Source organism: Myotis daubentonii, chromosome 2, assembly GCF_963259705.1.
Source record: "Myotis daubentonii chromosome 2, mMyoDau2.1, whole genome shotgun sequence".
Taxonomy (NCBI): Eukaryota; Metazoa; Chordata; class Mammalia; order Chiroptera; family Vespertilionidae; genus Myotis; species Myotis daubentonii.
In genome coordinates this window covers 4,034,422-4,060,592 of record NC_081841.1, presented here as the reverse complement: position 1 = coordinate 4,060,592, position 26,171 = coordinate 4,034,422, and the positions used below count along the sequence as shown (strand labels likewise).

The 26,171-nt window shown below is 56.6% G+C and overlaps 2 protein-coding genes across 3 annotated transcripts; one reads left to right on the top strand and one right to left on the bottom strand.

Annotated features, from left to right (window-relative positions):
• The first annotated feature begins 1,481 nt into the window (after nucleotides 1-1,481).
• On the top strand, nucleotides 1,482-15,004 carry SERHL2 (serine hydrolase like 2). 2 transcript variants are annotated; one of them, XM_059681433.1, is made up of 12 exons: nucleotides 1,482-1,576; nucleotides 2,477-2,626; nucleotides 2,729-2,842; nucleotides 3,105-3,146; nucleotides 3,764-3,783; nucleotides 4,186-4,260; nucleotides 5,273-5,385; nucleotides 5,943-6,022; nucleotides 9,873-9,907; nucleotides 12,208-12,290; nucleotides 13,575-13,671; nucleotides 14,558-15,004. In XM_059681433.1, the coding sequence occupies exons 1-12, from the start codon at nucleotides 1,573-1,575 to the stop codon at nucleotides 14,675-14,677; spliced, it is 933 nt and encodes a 310-aa protein (XP_059537416.1). In that variant the 5' UTR covers nucleotides 1,482-1,572; the 3' UTR covers nucleotides 14,678-15,004. The 2 variants fall into 2 exon arrangements, with proteins under 2 accessions (XP_059537416.1, XP_059537417.1); XM_059681434.1 differs by lacking the exon at nucleotides 14,558-15,004 and having other exon boundaries at nucleotides 9,873-9,999.
• On the bottom strand, nucleotides 13,203-21,810 carry RRP7A (ribosomal RNA processing 7 homolog A). The gene is made up of 7 exons (XM_059681435.1): nucleotides 21,694-21,810; nucleotides 19,934-20,076; nucleotides 17,747-17,872; nucleotides 16,849-16,966; nucleotides 16,444-16,541; nucleotides 15,919-16,117; nucleotides 13,203-15,444 (listed from the first exon to the last, which is right to left on the bottom strand). The coding sequence occupies exons 1-7, from the start codon at nucleotides 21,764-21,766 to the stop codon at nucleotides 15,359-15,361; spliced, it is 843 nt and encodes a 280-aa protein (XP_059537418.1). The 5' UTR covers nucleotides 21,767-21,810; the 3' UTR covers nucleotides 13,203-15,358.
• Nucleotides 21,811-26,171: the final 4,361 nt, after the last annotated feature.

Sequence of the window (26,171 nt, the reverse complement as noted above, 5' to 3'; positions counted from 1 at the left end):
TGGATTCACTCCCAGGCCTTCCAATTAGCAAACGTGACTGAACAGGAAGTACTTTTCCTTATTTGTCCTAGACTTGCCACTGTCAGAGACGCAAAGGGCGCACTTTAGGGCCTTCATTACAGCATTTAGTACCCCAAACGTCTCCTTCATCACTTGGGGTTCTAGGTCAGTGGTTCCCAATGTGGGGCACAAGCCCCACAGGGGGGCAACTTGATTTTTAAGGGGGGGTAATTCGAGAATAAGTTATTGACAGCGAATTTTGTGCATTTCCTATGGTTCGTAGGAGCCTCATATACAGTGTATAAATATATTGTGACGTATTTATGCATTTCAGTTCTCTACTACAGCGGTCGCCAACAGGTGGTCCACAGACCACTGGTGGTCCGTGAGGTCCGAAAGGTTGGCGGCCGCTACTCTATTATGTTTTGAAATTTTATTTGCTATTTTTTCATATCACTCCATATTATTATTTTTAACAATTTCTTAGTGATTTCTTCCTCAGTATGTCAACTGTCCTTTCGTTCTTTTATTTTTCTCTTTCATGGATGCCATGTTCTATGGAAGCTTATTTAGATCAAGTTAATGACCTTTCAGGCTCCGACCACGTGCATAGGAGTCATTTTCTGAATAATAAGAATTCCATGTCACAGGGAGGGGGGTGCATCAGGACTTAGAGATGCTTAGGTGGGGCGTGGCCAAAAGAGGTTGGGGACCACTGCTCTAGATCCTTTTCGGGCCCAACCTCATTGTCTATAATCCTTCCTCGTGGGGGTGGGGGAGTCCTCCATGCCCTCATTTTACTGGGATGCCTCCGCCGTTCAGCCGTACACCAATACGAAGGCTGGTTCTTGCCAGGTGCTGACTGCTGGGCCCAGGCCGCGGCGGGAACGCGGTGCAGCCCCGGCGGACGTTAAACAAAAGTCACCCCACACTCAGCCCTCAGTGCAGGCCGATGAGGGCCCAGGGGTTGCCCAGATCCCCGCGGCTGCTTCCCCAGCTGCAGCTCCAGGTCCCCGCGGGGCCGGCGGCCATGGGCACAGCCCGGGAACGGGTCCCCTCACCCACGTGCCAAGCACAGCCTTCTCCGCTCCCGCGACACGGCCCGGACGGAGCCCGGAGTTCTGGGGGCCGTGGGGCCACAATCCCGGGCTCTCCAGCCGCCCGGCTCACGGCCTCCCCGCGACGAGCGCACTTTCCTACCGCACGCGGTGCCCCCCGAGGGCAGGCGCTGCCGGGACAGGCCAGCGAGCTCGGGCTGCGTCCCAGGAGGGTCCTCCGGCCGCGGGGCGGGGCGGGGCCAGGAGGCGGGGCTTGTCCGGGGGCGGGGCGGGGCGGGGCGGGGAGGCGGGGACTAGGCGGGGCTTGTCCGGGGGCGGGGCGGTGCGGCGGGGCCAGGACTGGAGGCGGGGCCGGGGCGGGGGGCGGGGCCTGGAAGCGGGGCGGGGCGGGACCTGGAGGCGGGGCCTGGGCGGGGCGGGGCGGGGCGGGGCCGGTAGGGCCCGAAAAGGCGTCCGTGCTCTTGGGAGCGACCTCCAGGAGGACAGCGACGGCCGCCGCGCGATCACGGGCGCTATGGGTGAAGACCCCTGTCCAGGGACCCTTAGACCCGAGCGGGAGGGGGAGGCCACCCGCGCGCTGCCACCCGCCCGCCCACTCTCAGGGCCCGCGGGGGGCAGGACGGAAGGGTTCGCCGGCCACGCCGCCCTCCCTCACGTCGCGTCTCCGAGCCGGGCCGGCAGGGTGGTGGGTGGGACACGGGAGTCCCAGGGAGGAAGTTAAGCTCCCGGGAGTTTAGGGGTGCAGGTCCCCAACCCCGTGGGGAGGGCAGCAGGGTAGAGGGGCCGCTCCGGGCGGCGGAGCAGGCAGCCCCGACCGCCGGCGGCAGCGTGGGGCGGGGTCAGAGCGGGTCCGGGGCTGAGCCGGCTCCAGCTCTCCCTCCCTGTGACCTCGGGCCTGTACTGCACCCCATGCCTCAGTTTCCCGGTCTGCGGAGCGGGGTGCTTAACATCAAGAACCAGCTGAACGGATGGATGCATAACTTACTGTGAAGATGTGGGAGATGGGCCACTGCATCTCACCCTCAGCAAAGACTCGGAGAATGTTGGCTATTATTATTATTATTATTATTATTATTACTGTTTACTCCAGTTTACAGAAAATGAACCGAGGCTGGGTTTTCATAACTTTGCCCACGGTTGCACGGCCAGCAAGTGGCAGAGCCCAGAGCTAGCCAAGCCCCAGACTATTCTGGAAAGTTCTGTGGTGAAGCCCTTCCAAGGTGTTCCTCACTCAGTGGACCCAGTTTCTCTTCCCCTCCCCTGGGGATCCCCAGGCCCACCTCCGGGTCTCTCCCCGTCACCGTGGGGGCAGCACAGGAATCCTGGGTGTCGCTGATGCCCTGCACAGTGGGGGTGAGGGGCTGGGCCCAGACCAAGGCTCCGGAGTGCGGCTCCAGGACTGAGCCGATGGCTTTCAGGTCTGTTCTCGGAGCTGAAGTTGGCTGTGCCCTGGGGCCACATCGCCGCCAAAGCCTGGGGCTCCCAGAAGGGCTCCCCCATTCTCTGCCTGCACGGCTGGCTGGACAATGCCAACTCCTTCGACAGACTCATCCCTCTCCTCCCAAGAGGTGGGCTGGGCGGGAGGAAGGCCAGGGCGAGGGGCAGGGCTGTGGGGAGTGAGAGGGGAGAGGCCAGTCCGACACCTCTCCTCCCTCTTCCCTCGGCCTCAGACTTTTACTACGTGGCCATGGATTTCGGGGGCCACGGGCTCTCGTCCCACTACAGCCCAGGCCTTCCCTATTACTATCAGAACTTCGTGGGTGAGATCCGGAGAGTCTCGGCAGGTGAGTAAGAGGCAGAGTGTTGGGGAGCGGGGCACCCCCTCTCACGGTGGGAGTGAGTGTGGTAGCCGGGAAGCAAGGCTGGCCTGGGGGTGACCTGCGTCAGGCCCCAGCTCTGCCCTGAATCCCTGGGTGACAGGGAAGCTGGAGGAGGCCGGCATGAGGGCCCACTCCCTCCTGCGGGGTCCGCCCCTGAGGGGCGCGCCCCAGATGCTGGGACAGAGGTGGGGAAGGCTGGACCCCAGCCCTGGCTCTGTGCTTTCAGCCTTGAAGTGGGATCGCTTCTCCATCATGGGCCACAGTTTTGGTGAGTACACTGGGCCGTGGGGGCTCCGGCTGGAGGAGGGGGGGCTGCGAGGGGGGGGGGGTTGGTACTCAGGTCCCTTTCCCCTGCACTTCTGGGAACTTTAAGGAAAATGAAGGGGTTCATTCGACATTGACCTTTGGACACTGAGGCTTCTGGGCTCAGGTAACTCCCTTGAGGCACCTATGGCCCAGTAGGTAGTTGTCTCCCAATTTTTTTTTAAAATATATTTTATTGATTTTTTTTACAGAGAGGAAGGGAGAGGGATAGAGAGTTGAAACATTGATGAGAGAGAATCATTGATCGGCTGCCTCCTGGACGCCCCACACTGGGGATCGAGCCCACAAACCAGGCATGTGCCCTGACCGGGAATCGAACCGTGACCTCCTGGTTCATAGGTCAAACCCAACCACTGAGCCACACCGGCCGGGCAGTTGTCTCCCAATTTGATGAGGAAATACGGCCCCCTGAGTGGTCAGGTCTGATGAGGGGCCATCTGGCCCCAGGGAGGGAGCCCCAAGTTTGGCAGGAGCCCCATCACTGGTGAGAGAGGAGCTGGGAGGAAGTCTGGTAGGTTTTGATGGCTGGGGAGCTTCAGCCACTGCTGTTTTGTCTCGTAGGTGGCACTGTGGGTGGAATGGTGAGTAGAAGGCTTTGCAGTGATCACCTCTGGCCACCGTGGGTGCTCCTCCAAGTGGGGGTGGGGTGGGAGAGCAGGAGGAGGAAGTTACCTGGCACAGGAGTTTCGGGTCAGCGTTTCATTAGCTGTGCCAGCGGCTTGGTAGCTCCCAGCAGTAATCGCTGTGGCAGACAGAGCCCCGAACGCAGCCACCCTGAGCTTCGGAGCTGGGTGCTGGGTGCGGACGGGGTGGGCAGGGGAGAGGAAGGTGCCCTGAGGGATAGAGAGTCTTGTTCCGGCCTCTCGGTCAGCACCCTTGCCCCAGCCTGAGAGGTGTTTCAGGAAACACCAGGGAAAAGTTTGAGTCCCTTTCCCTTCAAGCGCCTCTCCTCTTCATTCTCCCCTTTTTGTGTCGCACCCTAGTTTTCCTGTATGTTCCCCGAGATGGTGGATAAGCTTATCTTGCTGGACTCATCCCCTTTTGTGCTGGACTCTAATGTAAGAATGGGGCTGTCCCTGGGGAGACCCAGGTCCCAGGTGGGGCCCTGGGCACTGTCTCCTCTGGTGGGTAGCAGGGAGGTGGGGGGAGGGGCAGAGGGTAGACAAGAGGAGTCCGCCTCCCTCCCTCCCCCCCCCTCTCAAACACACACACACACACACACACACACACACACAGGACAGAGCTATGCTGCTACACTGCTTGGGGTGGGGAGGGATCTGCAAATGCCAGGTCAGCCCGGAAGTGCCAGGCGGTGGGACAGAGCAGGAGCGGGTGGGCGAGGAAGCTCTGCTCACGCTCAGCCAAGGGCCTGTGTGCCGGGTAACATGGCGCAGCAGCCCTGGGTGTTTTTTGTCGCCACGTGCCCGTCCCGGCTTAGCAAGTGCGCAGTGAGCTCGGTGCATCATCCGCGGGTCCGATGAGATGGTTGGTGGCTGCCACTCTGGCTTTTTCATCGGCGGCTTCACCGCTGAGTTGACAAACACAGTGCCCGGGGCTGGTGACTGCTTGGTCCTCCCTGTGCTCTCAGCAGAGTGTTGCGCGCTCCGTCCCCCCACCCCCCCCACTCCAGCCTCTTCCCTGGGTGAGTAGGATGGAAAGGGGTACACTCAGGGGCAAGCTGGAAACCCCTGAGCTGCACGCCGCCAGTCTCCACGCCACCATTCGGGTGACAGCATTAGTTAACCAGGTGGATTCTGGTTGAAGCATCATTCCAACCACCAGGTGGTCCCTGACTTTGCCGGACATGTTCCCCTCCATCGTCCAAGCTGCCCCTCCAGCTGTCATCCAAGCTGAGCCTCCGGCCGTCCCCAGCACAGGCTGGGCTGGGCCAGCTGTGGCCAGGCAGGCAGCCTGCTCTGGGTCAAGGGTTAACTAGCAGGCCCGATCCCAGTTAACCCGCACTGGGTCAGAAGGCATGGCCAGGGGCTGCTGAGGGCAGAGCCTGGGCTGAGGGAGGGGCGGGCCCTTGTCTGCATGGGGGGCGCTGCCCAGAGAACCACGAATATTTAGGAACTGGAGAACCTGCTGACCTACAAGCGGAAGGTGATAGAGCACACGCTGCTGGTGGAGCAGGCCGCCCAGGAGCCCCCGCGCGCGCTCAGCCCGGAGGAGATGCTGCAGAGGTGGGTGCCATGGGCGGGGCGGGCTGGGGGAGACGGTGGGAGGACATGGGAGGAGCCAGTCACGGGGCCGGAGGAAGGAGCTTGGGTGGCAAGTCCACACCAAGCCTGCTTCTCTCTGTGCCCACCTGGGCCTCAGGCTCCCTGGCACCATTGCAGCTGCATCTGCCTCACTCTCCCCTGTGCAGCGACGCCCCTGCTCCCCTGGCACACTCCGTCAGCACCTTTGCTCCCTCTGGGCCCCTCCCCAGGCCTGTCCCGGGCCCTGGCTCACCGCCTTCCTCTGGGCCTCAGCCAGGTGGCACTTCCTCTGAGGCCTGTCCCGACCCCCTGCGCTGCGGGTAACCGCAGGTCGGGGGTGAGCACGCTGGCTGTCACACCTGGGCCTCCAGCACCTGTCCGTGCCTGGTGGGCAGGGCTCCGTGGAAACACCCCGCCCCCAAGGATGTGACAGCCCCTCCACCCGCCTGCGCCCTGGCGGGGTGGCCTCCCTTTCCCTGCCCTCTCCTGCCCATCGGCCCCTCCTGACCCACAGCACCCAGCGCCCTCCGTCTCCCCAGGCTCCTGAAGAATAACAGCCACGTCGGCGAGGAGTGCGGGGAGCTGCTGCTGCAGCGGGGAGCCACCCAGGTGCCCGCAGGTAAGGTGCTCACCTCCCGGCCCGCTTGTCGGCACGGTTCTTGGTGAGGAGCCATAATAACCAAGTTTGTCTTGGGCCAGGCGTGATCCTATGTGCTTTGCAAGTAGCATCTCATTTAATCCTCCACTGCCCTCTGCTCAGCCCGTTTGGAGCAGGAGAAACTGAGGCTCGGCAAGGCCAAGTGACTTGTGCCGTCAGACGGTGCTGCACACCCGGGAGGCTGCTCGCTGTGCGGGTCCTTGCGATGGGGCCCGTGTCCGAGGCTGGGCTTTGAGGGTGTCCTGAGGGGCCGAGTGGCTTTGAACGGGAGAAGTGGAGCTGATGGAGCGCCGGCCCGTGTTGTCTGCTTCGCTTCCCGGTACATTCACTCAGGAAACTGTTGGGGACCACAGGAGACTCGGCTGGAGAGTTGTAAGGAGGACAGTCTGAGAGGGGGAGTGTGCGGAAGGCCGCCTGCCCTGTTTATGGGTATTCCGACTTAGGGAGACTTAGGGGAGCGCCCCTAATTATCCCTTGACCTTTCCAAACAAGTCTGTGCTCGTGCAGACCCCGGGTTTTACTGGAATCCTTATGCTTAATCCCCGGATGCCCTTGCCTAGAGGACAGTGTTAACACCTGTGTCCTCCCAAGATTACTTACCCCACTGGTTGTGTCTAAAAGATAAACTTTATCTCCAGCTGCTGCTACAATAAAAGGCTAGTGAGGCAGGCAGTCGAGGCTGCCTGGCTGCTATCAGCCAGGTGGTCCCTTAGCCCTCTCTCGACAGCGAAGCTGTCACCTGTTCATCTGTCGTTCAGGGGTTGCTGGTCAGCCCGGCAGGACACCTTTATGGAGAGAGCTCTGTGCCCGCCCCCAGCCTGGCTGACTGTGACTCCAGTTTATCAAGTACCCAGGAGGCGGGATCAGAACCCAAAGCCTGTGGGCGCTGGGCAAGTTGCGGAGTTAACCGGCTGCTGGGAGTGAGCAGTAGGGAGTGGTGGGGACTGTGGAACTGGCCCAGCCTGTCCTTCTTATGGTAGGAACTCGGGCCTAGTCTGGTCAGAATTTCCAGTCGCTCAAGAGAAGCCAGAGGCCTGCTCTCTTATATTGTTTTCCAGAAATTGCAGAAGCCAGAGGTCAAAGGGACTGGACAGGGCCCAGCACTGTTTTACCTCAGCCGCCAGTCTGACCTGTTGTGGGGGATTGTCAGTGATCATTTGAGCCTCTGCCTGCCCCTCCCTGCAGATCCTCATGGACAGAGGGCAGAGCGCCTGGGCCAGGCTCCCCACGTGCCCACACAGATGCGCACCCAGGCGGCCCCTGGAGCAGAAGTGGGCTAAGCGGGAGGCACGGAAGCCGATTAGGCCAGGGTCACGTGCAGAGATGAGCACAGACATTGAACCCGATGACTAGGGGGTGGGAGAGGAGGCGGCGGAGTGGCAGTTGCCTGGATCAGTGTGTGGGGACCAGCCCCTCTGCAGTGGTCGTGGTCCTTTGGGCCCTGGGTTAACCTAAAAGAAGACCGGGCGGGTTCCCAGACGCCATGGGAACAGGGCGGCGACATTGGGGGAGCTGCCCCCCCGCACCCCCTCCCCCCAGAGACCCTGACAGCCCCCATCCGTCCTGGAGCAGGGCAGGGGACTGGGACACCTCCATCACTGGACCTGACCCCTCTGAACTCTGTTCGCTTCCTAGGGCTGCCGTTACAAATCCCACAACCCGGGGCTTACCTCTCCGTTCTGGAGGCCAGAAACCCAAGGTCAGGTGCAGGCAGGGCTGTGACAGACTCTGCGATGCCTCTGTCCGAGCGCCTGGTGGCCCTTGGCTGTGAGCATGCCCCCTTGGGGGAGGCCGGAGCTAGCAGGATGCAGAACAGGGCGGCGGGAGGCGCAGGAGGTGGGCGGAGCTTGCAGTGTGACATTCAGGTAGAAGGGGCTGGGTTGGCCTCCTGGAGGAGGTGACTTTTGAGCAGAGCAAAGTGGTGCAGGTGAGGGCGTGCTCACAGGGAATCCAGGAGGGAGGTGGCCTGTGGAGAACCGGGGGGCTGTGAGCAGAGTGGAGAGGGGCGGGTCCCTGGCCGCCTTCTTATTTGCGTGCTGCCTCTGATGGGCTTCTGGGAACAGCTGGAGGGATTGGCCTGAGGGGAGAACCCAGCTCTGGTTCCCTAATGACTGCAGTGCCCAGCCCCTGCCACCTGCCACCGCTGGGACCGAGCCCTCCCCACAGGCTGCGTGGCCCTGGGGCTGCGGGCAGGATTGGTTTCACTTGTGTAGTTTAAACCCCAACATTTGGCCTGGAGGGGATTTTGAACAGGTTGTTCATATATAAAACAGAATTCCCGGTTTCTGTGGAAAAATGGGAAGGCCTGGCAACATTCTGTTTCCCACGAGCAGCAGCTGCTGGCACGGCCCACGGCCAGGACTGGCACTGCTGGCTGGAGTCTGTGACCTTGGCCCCGCATGGAAGAGGGAGGGAGCGTGGAAAGGCTTCCTGAGTTTTATTCTCTGACCTTTGAACTTGGGCCTCCTGAGTCAGAAAGCCTCCGCCGGGGCTGCTGGCTGGGTGGCAACGCCCCTCGGCCCCCTGGTCCTCCCTGCTCCCAGCAGCCAGGCTGCCTCCTGTCCCCGCCCAGGGCTCAGGGCCCCTTCGCCTGCAGATGCCCACCCTAGGCTGTCCCCTGTGCTCTGACCGACTGGCTGTAACTGGCGTCCCCACACCCTCGGGTTCAGTCATTTCCTCGAGTGGCTCAGAGCTCAGGAAAACGTCTGCTCACCCCCGGGTCACTGTACAGGACACCGTGCAGACCCAGCCAGACGGCAGCTGCGCGGAGCAGGCGCAGGGCAGGGTGGGGCTCGCAGGCTGCCTCCTCCCCGCACGCTGCTCCCGGCCTGCCTCAGGTCAGCTCCTGTGCTGCAAGGACTGCATGGAGGCTCCATCACACAGGCCTGGCTGATGAACTCAATCCAGCCCCGCCCACTCCCCGGGGCACGGCTCCATCTCCCTGGGGAGCCCTCCCATCCTGTCAGGAAATGCCAAGGGGTCCAGGCTGTGTCCCAGGACCTGGGCTCAGAGACCAAATGTCACGACAAAAGATGCTCCTAGCACTTTGTCACTGAGAGTTAACAGTTTTCTAAACCAAAGGAAGTTCTTCAACGCGGTGGGTATTAATGGACAGATGCATTGATGAGTTGATTTTTTCGGTTTAGATTAATTTTAGAGAGAGGGGAAGGGAAACAAACATTGATTTGTTGTTCCACTTATGCATTCATTGGTTGATCCTTGTTTGTGCCCTGACCGGGATCGAACCCGCAGCCTTGGCGAAACCGGACACCCTCTACCCAGCTGAGCTACCCGGCCCTCCCGGCAGCCACTTCTTGCGGGGACATTGCCAGGTGTGGGTTTAGCATGGCAGCTGCCCTCCCTGGTGAGGCCGAGCTGTCCACCATCGCGACTGGGGCTGAGAACCCAGGCTCGGCCTGGAGCCGGGAGCACTCACCAACCTTTCGTCCCTCCAACCTTTCTTTTTGCTCGATTTCTCAGACGAGTGGCGACGTGATGCCTCAGTGTTGCGTACCTTATGGTGTTTGAAGACCCGCAGGGTCATTTAAGGTTCTCGGAGACTCTGAGGCCAGGAGGGGCTGTTGTTCCTACGTCCATCCTCCTGCGCTGCCCTCTGGGGTGGCCGGGGAGGCACCGGGGTGGCCACATGGCTTATGGCCAGGTGGTGGCGGACGAGCTCTGCCCCAGCTGAACCCCCAGGGCATGGCGGGGATGGTGCCTGCCAGTCCAGGCTGAAGGGCCAGGCTCCCAGGGCAGCTGAGGCGAGGCCTCGCCCTCACCCTCACCCACACCGTCTGTGCTTCCCTCCCAGGCCTGGTGCTGAACAGAGACCGGAGGATCGCCTGGGTGAGTGCCGCCGCCCTCCTCCCTTCACGTGCCTGTCGGCCTCTCTTGTGGAGAAATGTACATAGCAGAGTATTTATCCTTTTCATCCATTTGTAAGTACACAGTTCAGTGGCATAAAACAGATCCGTGATGCCATGCAACCATCACCACCCCAACATTTCACATCTCCCCAGTATAAACTCCTTACCCATAACCACGGACTCCCCCCACCCCAGCCCCTGGCGACCACGTTCTGTTCTCCGAATCTGACAGCTCCAGGGACCTCATGTAAGTGGGAGTCATGCCGGGTGTGGCCTTGTGTGTCCAGGCTCACCCGTGCTGTATCTTGTATCAGGATGCACTCCTTTGTGGCCGGAGAACAGCCGCTGCACGGCTACTCCGTTCGTCCGTGGGGGGCACGGGAACCTGTCTGCGGGGAAGCACCCAAGGTGATCCGAGTCTGAAGAGTAGGAAATGGCTGGGCGGGGTCCAGGCAGAGCAGGCAGTCTGTGGGCTGTGGCCAGAGTGCTCATAGGAATCGTGTCTTCACCACCATGCGCACAGTAGCTTAGTCGGTCCTTCCGGGAGCCTTCGTGAATTACCCACCGAGTACACCCTGATCCCGTCAGCTGCCCACTGAGCTCGGACACAGGAGACCCTGTGCCCTCAGAGGGCTCAGACTAGAGCACCCAGAGCGACAGAAGTACGTGAGCCTCCTTAAGTTCACCTCCCCAGTAGCCATATTAAAAGAGTAGAGAGAGCCGAAACCGGTTTGGCTCAGTGAATAGAGCATCGGCCTGCGGACTGAAAAGGTCCCAGGTTCAATTCCGGTCAAGGGCATGTACCTGGGTTGCGGGCACATCCCCAGTGGGGAGTGTGCAGGAGACGGCTGATCGATGTTTCTAACTCTCTATCTCTCTCCCTTCCTCTCTGTAAAAAATCAATAAAATATATTTTTTTAAAAAAAGAAAAGAGTAAAGAGAAACAGGTGAAGTCACATTCAATACTTTTAACTCAGGGTATCCAAGATGTTGTCACTTCAGCAGGTAATCAATATAGAACATTAAGATCGTTGACTTTTTTCTTATCAAGTTTTCAAAGTCCAGTGTGCGGTTTACACGGCGGTCCATCCCAGTGTGGCCCAGCTCCCCTTCCAGCACCACAGTCCCCGGCGGCACAGGCCTAGCCATCGGACTCATCAGACGGTGGTCAGGGCTGTCGGAGGCCAACAGGGGCTGTGGGCATCGTCCTGCACTGTCTCATGGCACCTGTCCGAGCAGGCAGGTGGCTGCGCTGGCAGAGCCCAGGGCCAGGCTGGCAGGGCAGCCTGTGGACCAGGAAAGGGAGTGGGAAGGGGCCACACCTGAGACCTGAAATCTAGGCCCAGAAGTCGCCCGGACCCCTCTGCTTTCAGTCACACAGTCTCGCCTGGCTGTAAGAGTCTGAGAAACACCTTCTGGATGGGCAGCCGTGAGCCCAGAAAGATTTAGGGGGAAAGGGCCTCCGGCCCATGGCAGTGAGAGGCCCATTGGGAAGGGGGTGTGGTTGGGCCCCAGGCTCCATCCTGGGGTAGGTGGGTGAGGTGCCCCACCAGGTTCCCCAGGGCCAAGAGACAGGTCTCACCCACAGCAGTGCCTGGTGCCTGGCCAGTGCGGGTCAGTTGGTTGGAGCGTCGCCCCATGCACTGAGGGGTCACTAGTTAGATTCCTGGTCAGGGCACATACCCAGGTCACAGAATTGATCCCTGGTTGGGGTGTGTATGGGAGGCAACCCATTGATGTTTCTCTCACACACTGATGTTTCTCTCTCAAATAAATAAAATATATTTTTAAAAAATATTTTTTTATTGATTTCAGAGAAGGGAGAGGGAGAGACAGAAACATCAATGATGAGAATCATTGATCGGCTGCCTCCTGCATACCCTACACTGGAGATCAAGCCAGCAACCCGGGCTTGTGCCCTTGACCAGAATCAAACCAGGGACCCTTGTCCCCAGGCCGACGCTCTGCCCACTGAGCCAAACCGGCTAGCTAGGGCAATAAATATTTTTTTAAAAAATGCCCGCCAGTGTGGCTCAATGGTTGAGCCCAGCCAGGAATCGAACCAGGTCAGTTTGATTCCCCATCAGGGCGCATGCCTGGGTTTCTGGCTCACAGTCCCCAGTCGGGGGCGTGAGGGAGGCAGCTGATCAACGATCCTTTCATCATTGATGTTTCTCTCTCTCCCTTCCTCTCTGAAATCAATAAAAATATATTTTAGAAAAGAAAACAGATCCTCGGGTGAGGATGAGAAATGATTCACTGTGGTTCTTGCCTCTGCAGCCAGAGCACACCTTCGATTTCATCAGCAAGGAGCTGTGTGCACACGCCATCAAGAAGCTGCAGGCCCACATGCTGCTCATCAAGTAAGTCTGAGCCCAGCAGCCACCGTGAGCACCAGGGGTCTGCAGGCCTCCCAGTGCCACTCGCTGGGGAAGCCCTCGGCGGCTGGTTGGGCAGCACACCTTTCAACAGGCGACGGTGGAGGGCACCCCACCCTATGCTGCCGCTCCTGCCTGCCTTTCTCCCCCAGGCCAACACCTCAGGGTCTCACGGCAGTGAACACCCTTTACTGTGGCCGAGATGCCACCCCCCTGCACTGCAGCCCTGCGCCATCCATGCCCAAGGCAGGACCTGTGACCTGCAGGGACACTTCTGTCTCTGGTGCCCAGCACAGGGTCTACAGAGTATGCACTCGAGACACGCACATCCAAACTGCTGCACACCCGCCAGCGTGGCTACTCTCACCTGAGCGCAGTGTGGCTGGCGGATGGCCGGAGCCCGTCCTCAGAGCGGTGCGGCCACAGTGGCAAACAATCTGCGTCTCTCAAGCAGTTACCACATGGCCCTCTGGCCGGGCAGTCCCAGGCCCGTCAGGCCCACACTAGTGGATGGTCCAGAGCATTCCTCACAACCACCACCAGGCGGGGCAACCCCGACGTCCGTCCACCACGGACTGTTTCCGTCCTAAAAAGGAAGCAGTGACCGGTGCCAGAGCACGGATGGACCCTGAAGCATTCGGCTCCGTGGAGGAAGCCAGCGCGGAGTCCACCATGGGGCTCCCCTCCCATGCTAGCCCAGGGAGGGACTGCACAGAACGTCAGCTAGGCCTGCAGTTGTGTGTGGGAGGGGACATAGGTTTGGGATTTTTTTTTGAGATGAAAATGCTCTAAAATTGACTACTGGTGGTTGCACAACTGCATATATTTAAAACCAAGGAATTATACACTTGAAATGGGTGAAATTATCTCAGTGAAGCTATTTTTTTTAAAAAAAAGAAATTCCAGCCAGTGTAGTTCAGTGGTTGAGCGTCAACCCATGTACCAATGTTTGCCAGTTCAATTCCCAGTCAGAGCACGTGCCTAGGGCTAGATCCGCAGTAGCAAGCATGCAAGAGGCAGCCAATTGATGCTTTTCTCTCTCTAAAAATCAATAAAAATACTTTTTTTAAAAAGGAAAGAAAAAGTACAGACTCAAACCATTCACTGGCTCTACATTCACTGGCTGTGACCAGGGCAAACTGGGACTTCAGGTGTGGGTGGGTACCCAGTGGCTGAACCCAGCTGTGGACGAGGGGGGGTAGCTCAGGCCAGGGTGCAGGGCACTGCTGGAGGCGGACCTGAGATGAACCCTGGTTTCTTGCTTTCCAGAGCAACTGGAGGATTTTTTGACGTGAGGAGAGAATATGATGCTGACAAGGGGCTCATACTGTTCATGACTGACCAGCTGAAATCTGCCCTAGGAGAGGTGGGTGTGGGGCTCAGGGTGGCTGGGCATGGGGGGGCATCATGCCCTTCGGGGCTCTACCGTGCTACCTCTTCTCTTTTGAAATATATTTTCATTGATTTCAGAGAGGAAGGGAGAGGGATAGAAGCATCAATGATGAGAATCATTGATTAGCTGCCTCCTGCACACCCCCTACTGGGGATCAAGCCCGTAACCCGGGCATGTGCCCTTGACCAGAATCGAACCTGGGTCCCTTTAGTCCACAGGCCGGTGCTCTAACCACTAAGACTCCTGGTCTGGCTCAGCCCCAGGTCTACCAGGTGCCCCTGGAGCTACCAGGCCTCACTCCCAGCTGTGGGCAACGTAAACTGGCACAGAGCAGACTGTTCATTGGCAGACTCTCCCGATTTTATTGTCCTCACACCCAGGGGGCCAGGCCCGACTCAGCCAGCGGCCATCCCAGTTTCCTAGGATCCCAAATGGGAACAGATGGCCAGTCCCCTCACTGGGTGCTGGCTGCAGGTGGGGGTGGGCCCCAAGCAGGAGGGCTGGGACTTGTGCTTGACTGTCCCTGGGGAGCACCTGGCCCCGGAAATGGGAAGCCCGTGTGGCTGCGTGGCCATCGGCGGTGCCCTCCTGTCCTGTCCATTGGCTCCCTCCTGGGCGGGTCGGACAGAACAGCACCGCCACTTGCTCCGCCCAGCCTACTTCCCCAAGCTCACCGCTCAGCATGCCCAGGCCCCCAGGGCTGGCACACTTCCCTCCCAGAGGCCTTTCTCATGAACTTAGAGCCAGGCCTGAATCACCCAGGGATGCCATGAACCACAGGGAGGCAGCAGACCCCAGGAAAGCCCCACCAGAGGGGCCCCTGGAGCCACCACTCACCACCTGTCCCCTCCTTCCCCAGCGGTTCCATTTTGTGGAAATTCCAGGCAACCACTACGTCCACATGAACCAACCCGATCACGTGGCCAGTATCATTGGCTCCTTCTTACAGAGCGGGAACAGGATCCCAGCCCAGCTGTAGCCCTGGGCCTGGGGCCACTGAGACCTGTGCTCACCACTCACCACCGACGCCCAGCTCCGGGCCCAGCCAGGCCAGGCACGACGGGGCCAGGCCTCACTGGTCTTGAGCAGCAGGAGCTGGCAGAGCAGAGGTGTGGGGTGTGATTTCTGTCTCCAACATTTGTGAGTTCACAGGGGAGACTGTGTCTGGATTCGGGGTCTGTGTTGTGGCTGGAAACCGGCAGTGAGCTGGGAGTGCAGGACTGGACAGGCCGCCCGGCTTGCAGCCAGCAGCTCTTTCGCCTTTCCTGTGTCCGCCTGGATGAATAAATTGTTCTTTTCTCTCTCACTGCCTTTGGGGCTTTCACAGCTGCGGGGCTTGGCCACTGAGGGTCAAGGGGAGAACATGGCAGACACTTAGCTTTTAGCGGAAGATCCAGACAGACTGGGAGGAGACAGGAGCAGCAAGAACCCTTTCCTGGGCCGGTGGCTCCTGAGAACCAAGTCCTCATGCCGAGCAGGCTCACCAGCTCCGGGCTCAGGCTGCTGGAGACAAGGGCTGCGGGTGGCACTGTCCTTTACCCGCCGCCTGTGGGCTGATTCTTGGTGCTGTCTGACGTGGCAGCTTCCGGGCCGGGGCAGTCTCAGAGCATCTAGGCCTTCGTGTCCTTGCTGGCCATCCCCACCACCCTGTCCGTGCGGCTCAGTAGGGACGGAATTTGCGTTGGGCCCGCATCAGCTCAATCCTCTGCTTGTCCTCCTCGAACTTCTTGCGCAGCTGCGCTAGATCTGGGGCGTGAGGGGAAAGGGGAACGGCCAGGATCAGACAACGTGCCCGTGGGAGCTGCGCCCCATTGCCCCCATGAGTCTGCCTGGCCACACACCCTCTCCACAGCAGCCTCTGCACCACAGCCAGTACCTGAGGCCACACACACACACACACACACACACACACACACACACACACTCCTCCTGCAGTCTGGCCCCAGCACAACTACATTCCAGGTGCCTCTACAGCCCGAAGTAACCCAGAGGACCCCACCGCGACCCCTAGGGAGCAACAGTGGGATCAGCACACAGGTGCTGCCAGCTGGGATCCCAAACCCAAAGCCTGTTGGGAAATCTGGGCCTAAGGACACCCTGGCCCAGAACCCAGGTCCAGCGCCTGCCTCTGGGGCTCTGTGCTTTGGCCACAGGCCTTGCCCAGGCAGCTGGGGCGCAAGACTAGTGGGGCTGGCCGACGGGCTGGGGGCGCGCCCTTACGCTCCATCTTGGTCTCCCGGTGCTGCCAGGCGTAGAAGTTGAGCAGCTCCTTGCGGGCGCGCTTCCGCTTCTCCCTCTCCAGCACCCGCAGGCTGGCTGCCTCCGTCCGGGGCAGCACGGGCCGCCGGCCACGGCGTGTCACCTTCACCCAGCCCTCCTCGTCCGGGACCCCTTCCTCCTCCTTGGCCTTCGCTTCCTCCTGCAAGGACATGACCCCGTGATGGCCCGGGACCCGCCTGCAGCCTCGGGAGCCTGCTGGGAAGAACCTGGGCCCCCAGGGGCACCTGCTGCCCACTCCACCCCCAGCAGTGAAGGTGCCTCCTGCAGCCTCGGACCGTTCCTCCTCTACAGACCTAGTGACTAGATGCCACCAGCTCAGGTGACCGGGACTCAGCAGGGAAAGGGGTGTCTAGACTGCATGGTGACCAGGTCAGCTGCCTCCCCGCCCCCGCAGGAGCCACCCCGCACCCGTGGCACCGCCTTCCCCACAGCGACAATGATGTGCAGCCCCCCGCGAAGCCCTACCTCGGCCATCTTCCTGTCGTACGCCTCCATGAATGTGTCCACTTCCACTCGCAGGGCCTCCGGGTCCAGCACGGAGTCTGTGTAGTCACTGATCCACTCTGAGGGAGGGAGCGACGGACACAGGCCTCCTCAGGTGACGTGCGGGCCACCCCAGGACCCGCCGGGCCAGCTGGCTTATCGCACACGGGCCACAGGCATGGAGACTGGCCAGGGTTCGGTAAGGGAGGTTCTAGTGGTGGCAAGCTGGGCCCCACCTATGCCACCCAGTGCCAGGCTCAGGCCTCCCACACGCTGCTCTCAGGGCAAGTGAACATGGCGATGCTGCCCCCACAAGGACCCCACCCACTCACCCAGGGCCCAGGAAGGAGGTACCCCCCCCCCGGCCCCGCCTCCGCCAGCACTGACTGTGAATGCCGCTCTTCACGGGGTGACTCTCTGTCGAGACCAGCAAAGGGCCCTTCAGGGCTAAGGCAGCCGACACCCCTTTCGGCTTCTGGAACACCACGTAGGCCACCTGGAAGCCCTGGGGGGAGAGAGGTCACAGCGCCGGGCCTTCCCATTCCCCCCCACTCACGCCGGCACGAGGCTGCCCCTGCCCGCAGCCTGTCACTGGACCAGCGGAGATGTGCAGGGCTGTCCCTGAACATGAAGATAACCAGGAGGTTGTCCCTAATCCACAGGCAGGATGGGTGTGTGCCAGTTACCCACTGTGCCCCTGGTTACCCGCCTGAGCCCCTAGTTACCCGTCTGAACCTAGTTACCTGCCTGAGCCCCTGGTTACCCACCTGTGCCCCTAGTTACCCACTGTGCCCTAGTTACCCACCTATGCCCCTGGTTACCCACCTGAGCCCCTGGTTACCCCCTGTGCCCGTTCCCACCAGGCCTTTCTTCCGTTATGGGAGGGACTCGGGGAACAGAGTGCTGAGCCCTGGCCAGGAATGGATGGACACACAGGGCGCAGACTAGTTCCATCCACTGCAGCAGGAGGCGTGAGCTCCAGGCCACAGGGAATGACAGTGGGGCTCAAGGAGGCCCTCGGGTGGGGGTGGGGGTGGGGGTGGGGAAGAGATGGACCCGGAGCTTTCAGGACACTGGAGAGAGGCGACAGGAAGCTAAAGGTAGTGGAAGTCTGGGGTAAGGAGTGGAGCGGTTTACCTGCCAGCCCTCCTGGACCACATGTCTGCCTAGAGCCATAGGGCAGGCCCTGAAAGTCCCACTGCCACCCAACATCACCGTCCCCTCACGGGGTCCCTGCCCTAGCCCCCGTGCCCCATGCTGGCAGACCCCAGGAATGGAGGCTTACCGCAACAGGCTTGGGGTGAAAAAACTTCGACTTTGGCTCCTTGGGGCTCTCGGTGAGCTCGGGCTTCCCCTGTAATTCCACTGACTGCACGGGGCCACAGGGGGAGAGGAGGCGGGCCAGGCACTCCTGCCGAGGCGGAGGGAGCAGTGTGAGGGCTGCAGGCCCTTCCAGGAGCCTCCCTCCGCCCCTGGAGATCCGGGATCCCACGTCTGTGCCCCAACCAGGGACACGCAGGGAGGGCTGGGCAAGCCACGGCCTCAGCAGGGTTAAAATCCTCTCCTCCCAGGGCCCGGGACAGAGCCTTGTCAATTTACATGTTAAAAACGGGGTAAGAGGCCACCCCTGCACTGGCAGGGCCTCAGGAGGTGGGGGAGACGGAATTCAGGCGTAAGTTCTGGCTTTGTGGCAGGATCCTGCGGGAGCACGTGCCCAGAACGCACTGGCTTTCTCACCGAAGTGAAGGGATTTCTCACTGGAAAGTACATCCTGCTGAAAGATCAGTCTTTCCTATCCATTTCTCTGGGTAATGATACCGAAAGAGGGATTAGGTTCTAAATAAACCTATAAACAAACGTTTTAAATGTAAAAAGAAATTATTGCAAGAATAGGTGGGGACATTTTTGGTGTTATTCGAAGTATTCTGACTTTATGAGCCAACCAAGTAAGTTTTACCACCTGAATCTGCCTTTTAAAAACAGTGAAACCTGCCCTGACCGGTTTGGCTCAGCGGACAGAGCGTCGGCCTGCGGACTCAAGGGTCCCGGGTTCGATTCTGGTCAGGGGCATGTGCCTTGGTTGCGGGCACATCCCCAGTGGGGGGTGTGCAGGAGGCAGCTGATCGATGTTTCTCTCTCATCGATGTTTCTACTCTCTGTCCCTCTCCCCTCCTCTCTGTGGAAAATCAATTAAAAAAAAGAAAAATTAAAAACAGTGAAACCTGTGCTGCTGGAAGGGGGGGGGGGGCGAGAGACGAGGGATCTCTGGGTGCAGGTGGTGCTGCTTCTGTTTGTGAACTCCTGTGGGCTGCACACATCTGGCCAGGCCTTCAGTAAAGGCTCAAAATGGCACCCTCTCCTCTTAATGGTTTTTTCTCTTTAATTGTAAGCATTCAGCCCGGCCAGCATGGCTCAGTGGTTGAGCATTGACCTATGAACCAGGAGGTCATGGTTTCATTCCCAGGGCACATGCTGGGGTTGTAGGATCGATTCCCAGCGTGGAGTGTGCATGAGGCAACTGGTAGATGATTCTCTCCCATCATTGATGTTTCTATTTCTCCCTCTTCCCTCATCTCTAAAATCAATAAAAAAAAATGTATTTTTAAAACTGTAATAGTTTAGAAATTTATTTCTTTTTTGAAAAAACAAAAGTAGTTTCTCTTGCCGAACCGGTTTGGCTCAGTGGATAGAGCGTCGGCCTGCGGACTCAAGGGTCCCAGGTTCGATTCCGGTCAAGGGCATGTGCCTGGGTTGCGGGCACATCCCCAGTGGGGGGCGTGCAGGAGGCAGCTAATCGATGTTTCTCTCTCATCGATGTTTCTAACTCTCTGTCCCTCTCCCTTCTTCTCTGTAAAAAATCAATAAAATATATTTTAAAAAAAAAAAAAGTAGTTTCTCTTCTGTAAAGTTATATAATACTAAATTTACCAACTTTGTAGAGAAAATAGGCATGTCTAGGTAGATTTAGAAATAATTTTATTTTCTTACAGTTTTCCTATCTTTTACTATGGACAGGGGAAAACAGCATGCAGTTGAAATAATTCTAGGTAATAAAAAACTTTGGGCTCCTCAACATTAATATTTTGAAAAACACACCTTTAGCCCGGCCGGTGTGGCTCAGTGGTTGAGCATCGCCCCATAAACCAGGAGGTCATAGCTCATTTCCCGGTGAGGGCACATGCCTGGCCCGGGTTGCAGACTCCCCGTGTGGGGCGTGCAGGAGGCAGCCGACCAATGATTCTCTCTCATCACTGATGTTTCTCTCCGCTCCCCGCCCCCTTCTGCTCTGAAATCTGTAAACAACTATTCAAAAACACATCTCAGGGAGAGGCTGCCCTCTGGCTGCCCGCCCTTGGGGCTCAGTAGCCGCCTCCATCTCACTCACGGCTCAGGCCCTGGTGGGGGCAGTGGAAGCACGGCTCTGCCCAGAGCCCCACCCGCGCCCGCGCCCGCCTCCCGGGCACCAGCTCACCTCTGTGCAGTAAGGGGGCACATTGAGGACAAACAGCGTCCTCTTCAGAGGCCAGGAAGACCTGGCGCCGTCTCGAACTCTGTGCTCTCTCATGTACAGGTAGTGGGAAGCCTTCTGCTCCTCGGAGAACTTGATGGGAACGGCTGGAAGGAAAGGAGGGCGTGAACGTCAGGGTCAGGCTGCCCCTTCTAGTCCCATCTGCCTGTCCAGCCACCCACCCACCCACCCCGCCCTGAGCCCTTCCTCTGGGCAAGACCTGTGCAGGGCGCTCCTCAGTCTCTGACAGTATTTGAGCCAAGAATCTGCCCACGAGGGGCCCCGAGCTAACGAGGCGGCAATGATCACAGGAGGGAGTGAAACGAGGAAAGTTTGGGGTAAACATCGAAACCCTCCCCGCGGCCGGAGCCCAGCGGGTGCTGACCCCCCCCCCCCCCCCGCCCTATCTCACCCCCTCCTCCCGCCACCAGCGGGCAGGCCACTCTGCCTTCTCTCTGTTCCTCCAGCTCGGGGCCTCACACACCTGTACCCTTCACGGAAAAGAGCAGCCCGCTCCTCTCCACCTGTCCCTCAAGTTCTCACGTCACTTCCTCGGGGAGTCCTAGCTGCCAGGGGAGACCCGCCTTCTCTGTGCCTTCGCAAGTTCTCTTATGGTCCTACGTCTGTACTTGGAGGATTATTTGGGAAATCGCTCATATTCCCGTACGTTTTAATCCTCATAAAACTAGGGGCTGTCTTCTGTTCCTCCCACCACCTTCAGAGCACAGGGACGCAGCTGCAGCCCCGCACTCAGAGCTGCGTGGCGGAGGGAGACAGGGAGCGAGCATAACAGGGGCTGCACCAGATCTGAAAGAAACGGGGAGGCAGCACAGGGGGGTGGCGGCGAGGCCTTGGGTAACCAGCCCGAAGGCTTCCTGGCGGAAGGGAATGCGCGCAGTCAGGGCACCGCGGTGGCGGAACTCTGAGAAGGGGCCACACCAAGTGCAAAATCCCTGACGAGTAAAGAGCTTGCAGCCTCAGCGGAACAGAAAGCTGGACCTAATGAAGGTCTGCACCCGCCACAACACGTGGGGCCACGGGGTCCATGGTAGCCAGTTGGGGCTTTACTTTAGGCGCTAACTGTAGCCCCCGGGGAGATTTGGGGGTGCGGTAGGAGTGAGGCAAAATCTGATTTACATCTGACCTCAGCCCCGGCCGGGGGGGGGGGGGGGGCTCAGTTGGTGGGGCTTCCTCCCCGGCACCGGGAGGTTGCGGTCCGACTCCCGGTCCAGGGCGCGTGCGGGGGCGGCGGGCTGCAGGCCGATCCCGCGTAGGGAGCGTGCGAGAAACAGCACATCGACGTTTCTCTCTCCCTCCCCCTCGCTCTAAAAACCAATAAAGGTAATTTAAAAACAAAGAGAAAAACAGACTCCTAGATGCAGAGAACAGACTGGTGGCTGCCCAAAGGGACGGGTTTGGGCACGGACCCGCCCAGGTGAGAGCTGCCGGGGCCGGACTCGGAGCCGCAGAGGCATCGGGGAGTGGACGTGCTCCCCGAGGGGGGCAGGTGTGGGGCCCGCCCCGGGGAGAGTGTGGACCGAGGCGGGTTCACCAAGGGGGGGCGCTGGCCAAAGTGGGCTCGTCCCGGGAGAGGCTATGCAGGGAGCCGCGTGGGCCTCGCGCCCTGCCGGGCCCCGCCGCCCCCGAGCCGCCTCTGGGCGAAGCCTGGCTGTACCCGGCCCCGCACCCGTCCCGCGGCCCCGCACCTGTCCCGCGGCCCTCACCTGAGTAGCCAGGGGGGCTCGGGATCCCCTCTTCGGCGTCCCGCGCCGCACGCTTCCTCCTGCGCGCCACCATCTTGCCGGCCGGAAGCCGCGCGGGCCGCTGGGAGTTGTAGTTGGGCGCTGGGAGCTAAGTGTTTCCATGACAACGGCGCCGCGTGGGGTTCCCACCCTTTCTTGGGCCACTTCCTTCCTTGCGCAGAATAAAGTCAGTACATAAATGTGGGAGAAAATGAGGGCGTGGACGGGTCGTTCAACCGGGGTGTGATCTCTCTCATCATTGATGTTTTTCTCTCTCCCTCTCCCTTCCTCTCTGAAATCAATAAAAAAAATTTTTTTTTAAAGTACCGTTTTTAATTTTGATGAATTTTTTGTGGATACCCAGTTGTCTTTGAAATATTTTAAGGAATATGAATTTTTTTTAAATATATTTTATTGATTTTCCACAGAGAGGAAGGGAGAAAGACAGAGAGCCAGAAACATCGATGAGAGAGAAACATCGACCAGCCGCCTCCTGCACATCCCCCACTGGGGACGTGCCCGCAACCCCAGGCACATGCCCTTGACCGGAATCGAACCCGGGACCCTTGAGTCCGCAGGCCGACGCTCTAGCCACTGAGCCAAACCGGTTTCGGCTGAACTTTTAAAAAGAAGTTTAAAATTGATTTTGGAGAAGGGAGAGAAATATCAATATGAAAGAGAAACATCAATCTGTTGCCTTCCGCATGCGCCCCAACCAGGGATTGAACCCACAACCTGGGTATGTGCCCCGACTGGGAATCAAACCAGCAGCTTTTCAATGTGACATTCATCCAACTAACTCACACCAGCCAGGGCTGAACCATTTATTGAAAAGATGATTCTTTCCTGCACTGAATTGTCTTGGCACTCTTGTTGACAATTAAATGACCAGATAGATGAGGCATTATTTCTGGACTTTCCATTCTATCCCATTGATCTATCTATATATTTTTTTGAAATTGTAAAATTGACTTTTTAGAGGGAGAGAAACATCGATTTGTTGTTCCACCTATCCGTGCACTCACTGGCTGATTCCTGTATGTGCCCTGACCGGGATTAAACCCGAAACCTGGGCAGATCAGGATGACACTTGGACCAACTGAGCCACCTGGCCAGGGCTGACCTATTCTGTCCTTACCCTAATACCACACTGTCTTGATTACTGTACCTTTGTGGCTAAGGTTTGAACTCAGAAGTGTGAGTCCTTCAACTCTCTTCAAGACTATTTTGGTTACTTGGTTTCTTTCAACAATGTCTTGCAGTTTTCAAAATGTAAGTTTTGCATTTATTTTGCTAAAACCTTTCTAAAAATATTTTTTTTATTGATTTCAGAGAGGAAGGGAGAGGGAGAGAGATAGAAACATCAATGCTGAGAATCATTGATGGGTTGCCTCCAGCATGTCCCCTACTGGGGATCAAGCCCGCAACCCCAGACATGTGCCCTCGACTGAATGGAACTCAGGACCCTTCAGTCCTCAGGCCAACGCTCTATACACCGAGCCAAACCAGGTAGGGCTATTTTGCTAAATTTATGTGTAAGTATTTTACTCTTTTTGACACTATGCTAAGTGGAAATTTTTTTTTTAATTTTAGAGGATGTTTATTAAAGCTGGGGATAGTGAAACAAGGAAATGAGCCTAGGCTGGGCTGCTTTGGCTTACTAAGAAGTCAGAGAAAAGGGGGCCTTGGGGACAGGTTCAGTGCTTGGAATCGTTTTCTTAACTTGATTTTTAGATTGTTCATTGCAGTTATCACCAACGGAATTTGTACCCAGTAACCTTGCTGTTTATTTGGCTCTAGTAATCTCTTAGAGGATTACTTAGCATTTTCTGTATACCAGACCATATCATCTACAAATACTTTTACTTCTTTCTTTCCAATCTGGATGCTTTTCCTTTCACCCTAATTGTCCTGGCGAGAACCTCTTGTACAATGTTAAATAGAAGTGATAAAAGCAGACATCTTTGTCTCTGATCTTAACAGGGAAACTTTTACATCTTTAACCCAGGGATTCATTCCACGGTGACCAAAGAACATACTATAATTTCAGTTCTTTTACACTTGAGATTTGTTGTATGGCCCCGGGTATAATCTGTCTACGTGTGTTCCATGGGCATTTGAAGAGTGTGTATCCTGTTGTTGGGGAGTATTCTGATTGGATCCTGTTGGTTGATGGTGTTAAGTTCTACATCCTGGCTGATTTTCTTCTAATTGTTCTACCAGTTGTTAAGAGGTGTTGGAGTCTCCAAGTAAAAATGTGGATTTTCTGTTCCTTCCATTCTACTAGGTTTTGCATCATGTTTTGTAGCTCTGTTGTTTGGTGAGTACATATTTAGGATTATGTCTTCTTGTTGCAATGAACCTTTTTTCATTATGTAATGTCCTCTGTACCTGATTTTTTAAAAAATATATTTCTATTGATTTCAGAGAGGAAGGGAAAGGGAGAGATGGAAACATCAGTAATGAAAGAGATTCATTTATCGGCTGCCTCCTGCACGCCACCTATTGGGGATTGAGTCCACAACCCGGACATGTGCCCTTGACCAGAATCAAACCTGGGACCCTTCAGTCCACAGGTGGATGCTCTAGCCACTGAGCCAAACCGGCTAGGGCTGTACCTGGTAATTTTTTTTAAAATTATATTCAGTTCGACAGCAAAGTGCTTGGTAACTTTCTTTGCTCTGAAGTCTAATGTACCTGACATCAAATATACAGACAGTCCTCAGGTTACGTCAGACTCGACGAATGTCGTTTCGTGGCCATCTCCCACTTATTTATATTAAATTCCATCATTTCAATGTATGTACATATGTGCTGTTTTTTATTATTTACCATGAGTAAAGGTCAGGAACTACCTTTTAAATTTTTTACTGTTTCATTTCATTACTGCTGTGTATGTGCTCCATGTGAGTGATGTAGGTACTTATGTAGGTGGGTTCTGGCTTATGCGAAAAGCACCGTGGTAACAGATTTGACATAACCCGAGGACCTACTGTAGTTACTTTATTTTGCCACTTCTTTTTTGAGTACTGTTTGCATATTTCCATTTTCCCATCCTTTTACTTTCAACCTACTTATACTGTTATATTTAAAGTGAGTTTCTTGTGGATAGCATAGTTAGGTCACGTTTTTTCATCCACTTTGCCAATTTCTTTCAACTGACAAATGTATTTAGACCATTTATACTTAATGTACTTTGTGGTATGCTAGGGCTTACGTCTCACTTTATTTTTTTTGTTTTCTGTTGTTTTTCCTGACTTCCAGTAGATTGCTTGAAAATTATTTTTAGAATTCCATTTTGACTTCTCTACAGTGTTTTTGGGTGCACTGCTTATTATTTTAGTTGTCAGTCCAATAATTACGTTATACATTACAATATACTTTGTCCAAATTTTACCAGTTTGAGAGAATTGTGGAAATCTCCCATTTAGATCCCTTTGCTCTCTCCCATTTATAAAGCAATTGCTTTAAGTATTTCCTATGTTGAAAACCACATCAATGTTATAACATTTGCTTTAACAATCAACCATAATTTAGAAAACTGGAGAAGGCAAGTATTTTATTTACCAAGGTTTTGCTATTTCTGTTGTTCCTTCTTCTTTTGTGATATTCTAAGTTTCCTTTTTAAAAATTTTTTATGTTTAGAGAACTTCAACCATCTTTTCAGGATAGGTCTACTGGCAACAAATTCTCCTACTTTTTCTTCATCTGAGAATGCCTAAATTCTCCCTAATTCCTGAAGGATATTTTTTGCTGGGTATAGATTCTTTGTTGACAGTAATTTTCCTTTGCTACTTGGTAAACGTACCATTCCTCTGACCTCATGGTTTCTGATGAGAAGTGTCACTCAATTTTTTTCCCCTACAGGCATCATTTCTCTTGGTGCTTTCAGGATTATTTTTAGTTTTCCCAAGTATCCTCGACTATGCAGGGTCCTGGTGTGACTTTGGGTTTCTCTTGAGGTCCTGTGAGATTCTCGAATCTGCAGCTTTATATCTCTTGCCATTTCTGGGGAGTATAGTGGTGGGTTGCCAGGGGCTGGGGGAGGAAGAATGGGGAGTTATTGGTTGCACAATGTGCATGTATTTAATACCAATGAAATGTACACTTAAGAATGGTTAAGTCAGCCCTAGCTGATTTGGCTCAGCAGATAGAGCGTTGGCCCGTGGACTGAAGGGTCCTGGGTTCAGTTCTAGTCAAGGGCACATACCTGAATTGCAGGACTGATCCCTGGTCCTGGTCGGGGTGTGTGCGGGAAGCAACCAATCAATGTGAGAGTTGTTTCTCTCGTCTCTTCTCCACTTCACTCTCTAAAAATCAATGGAAGTCCAGCTGGTGTGGCTCAGCGGTTGAGCGTCGACCTATGAACCAGGTCACGGATGCTTGGTGTTGCAGGCTCGATCCCGTGGGGTGTGCAGGAAGCAGCTGATTCTCTTACTGATGTTCTCTCTCTCTCTCTC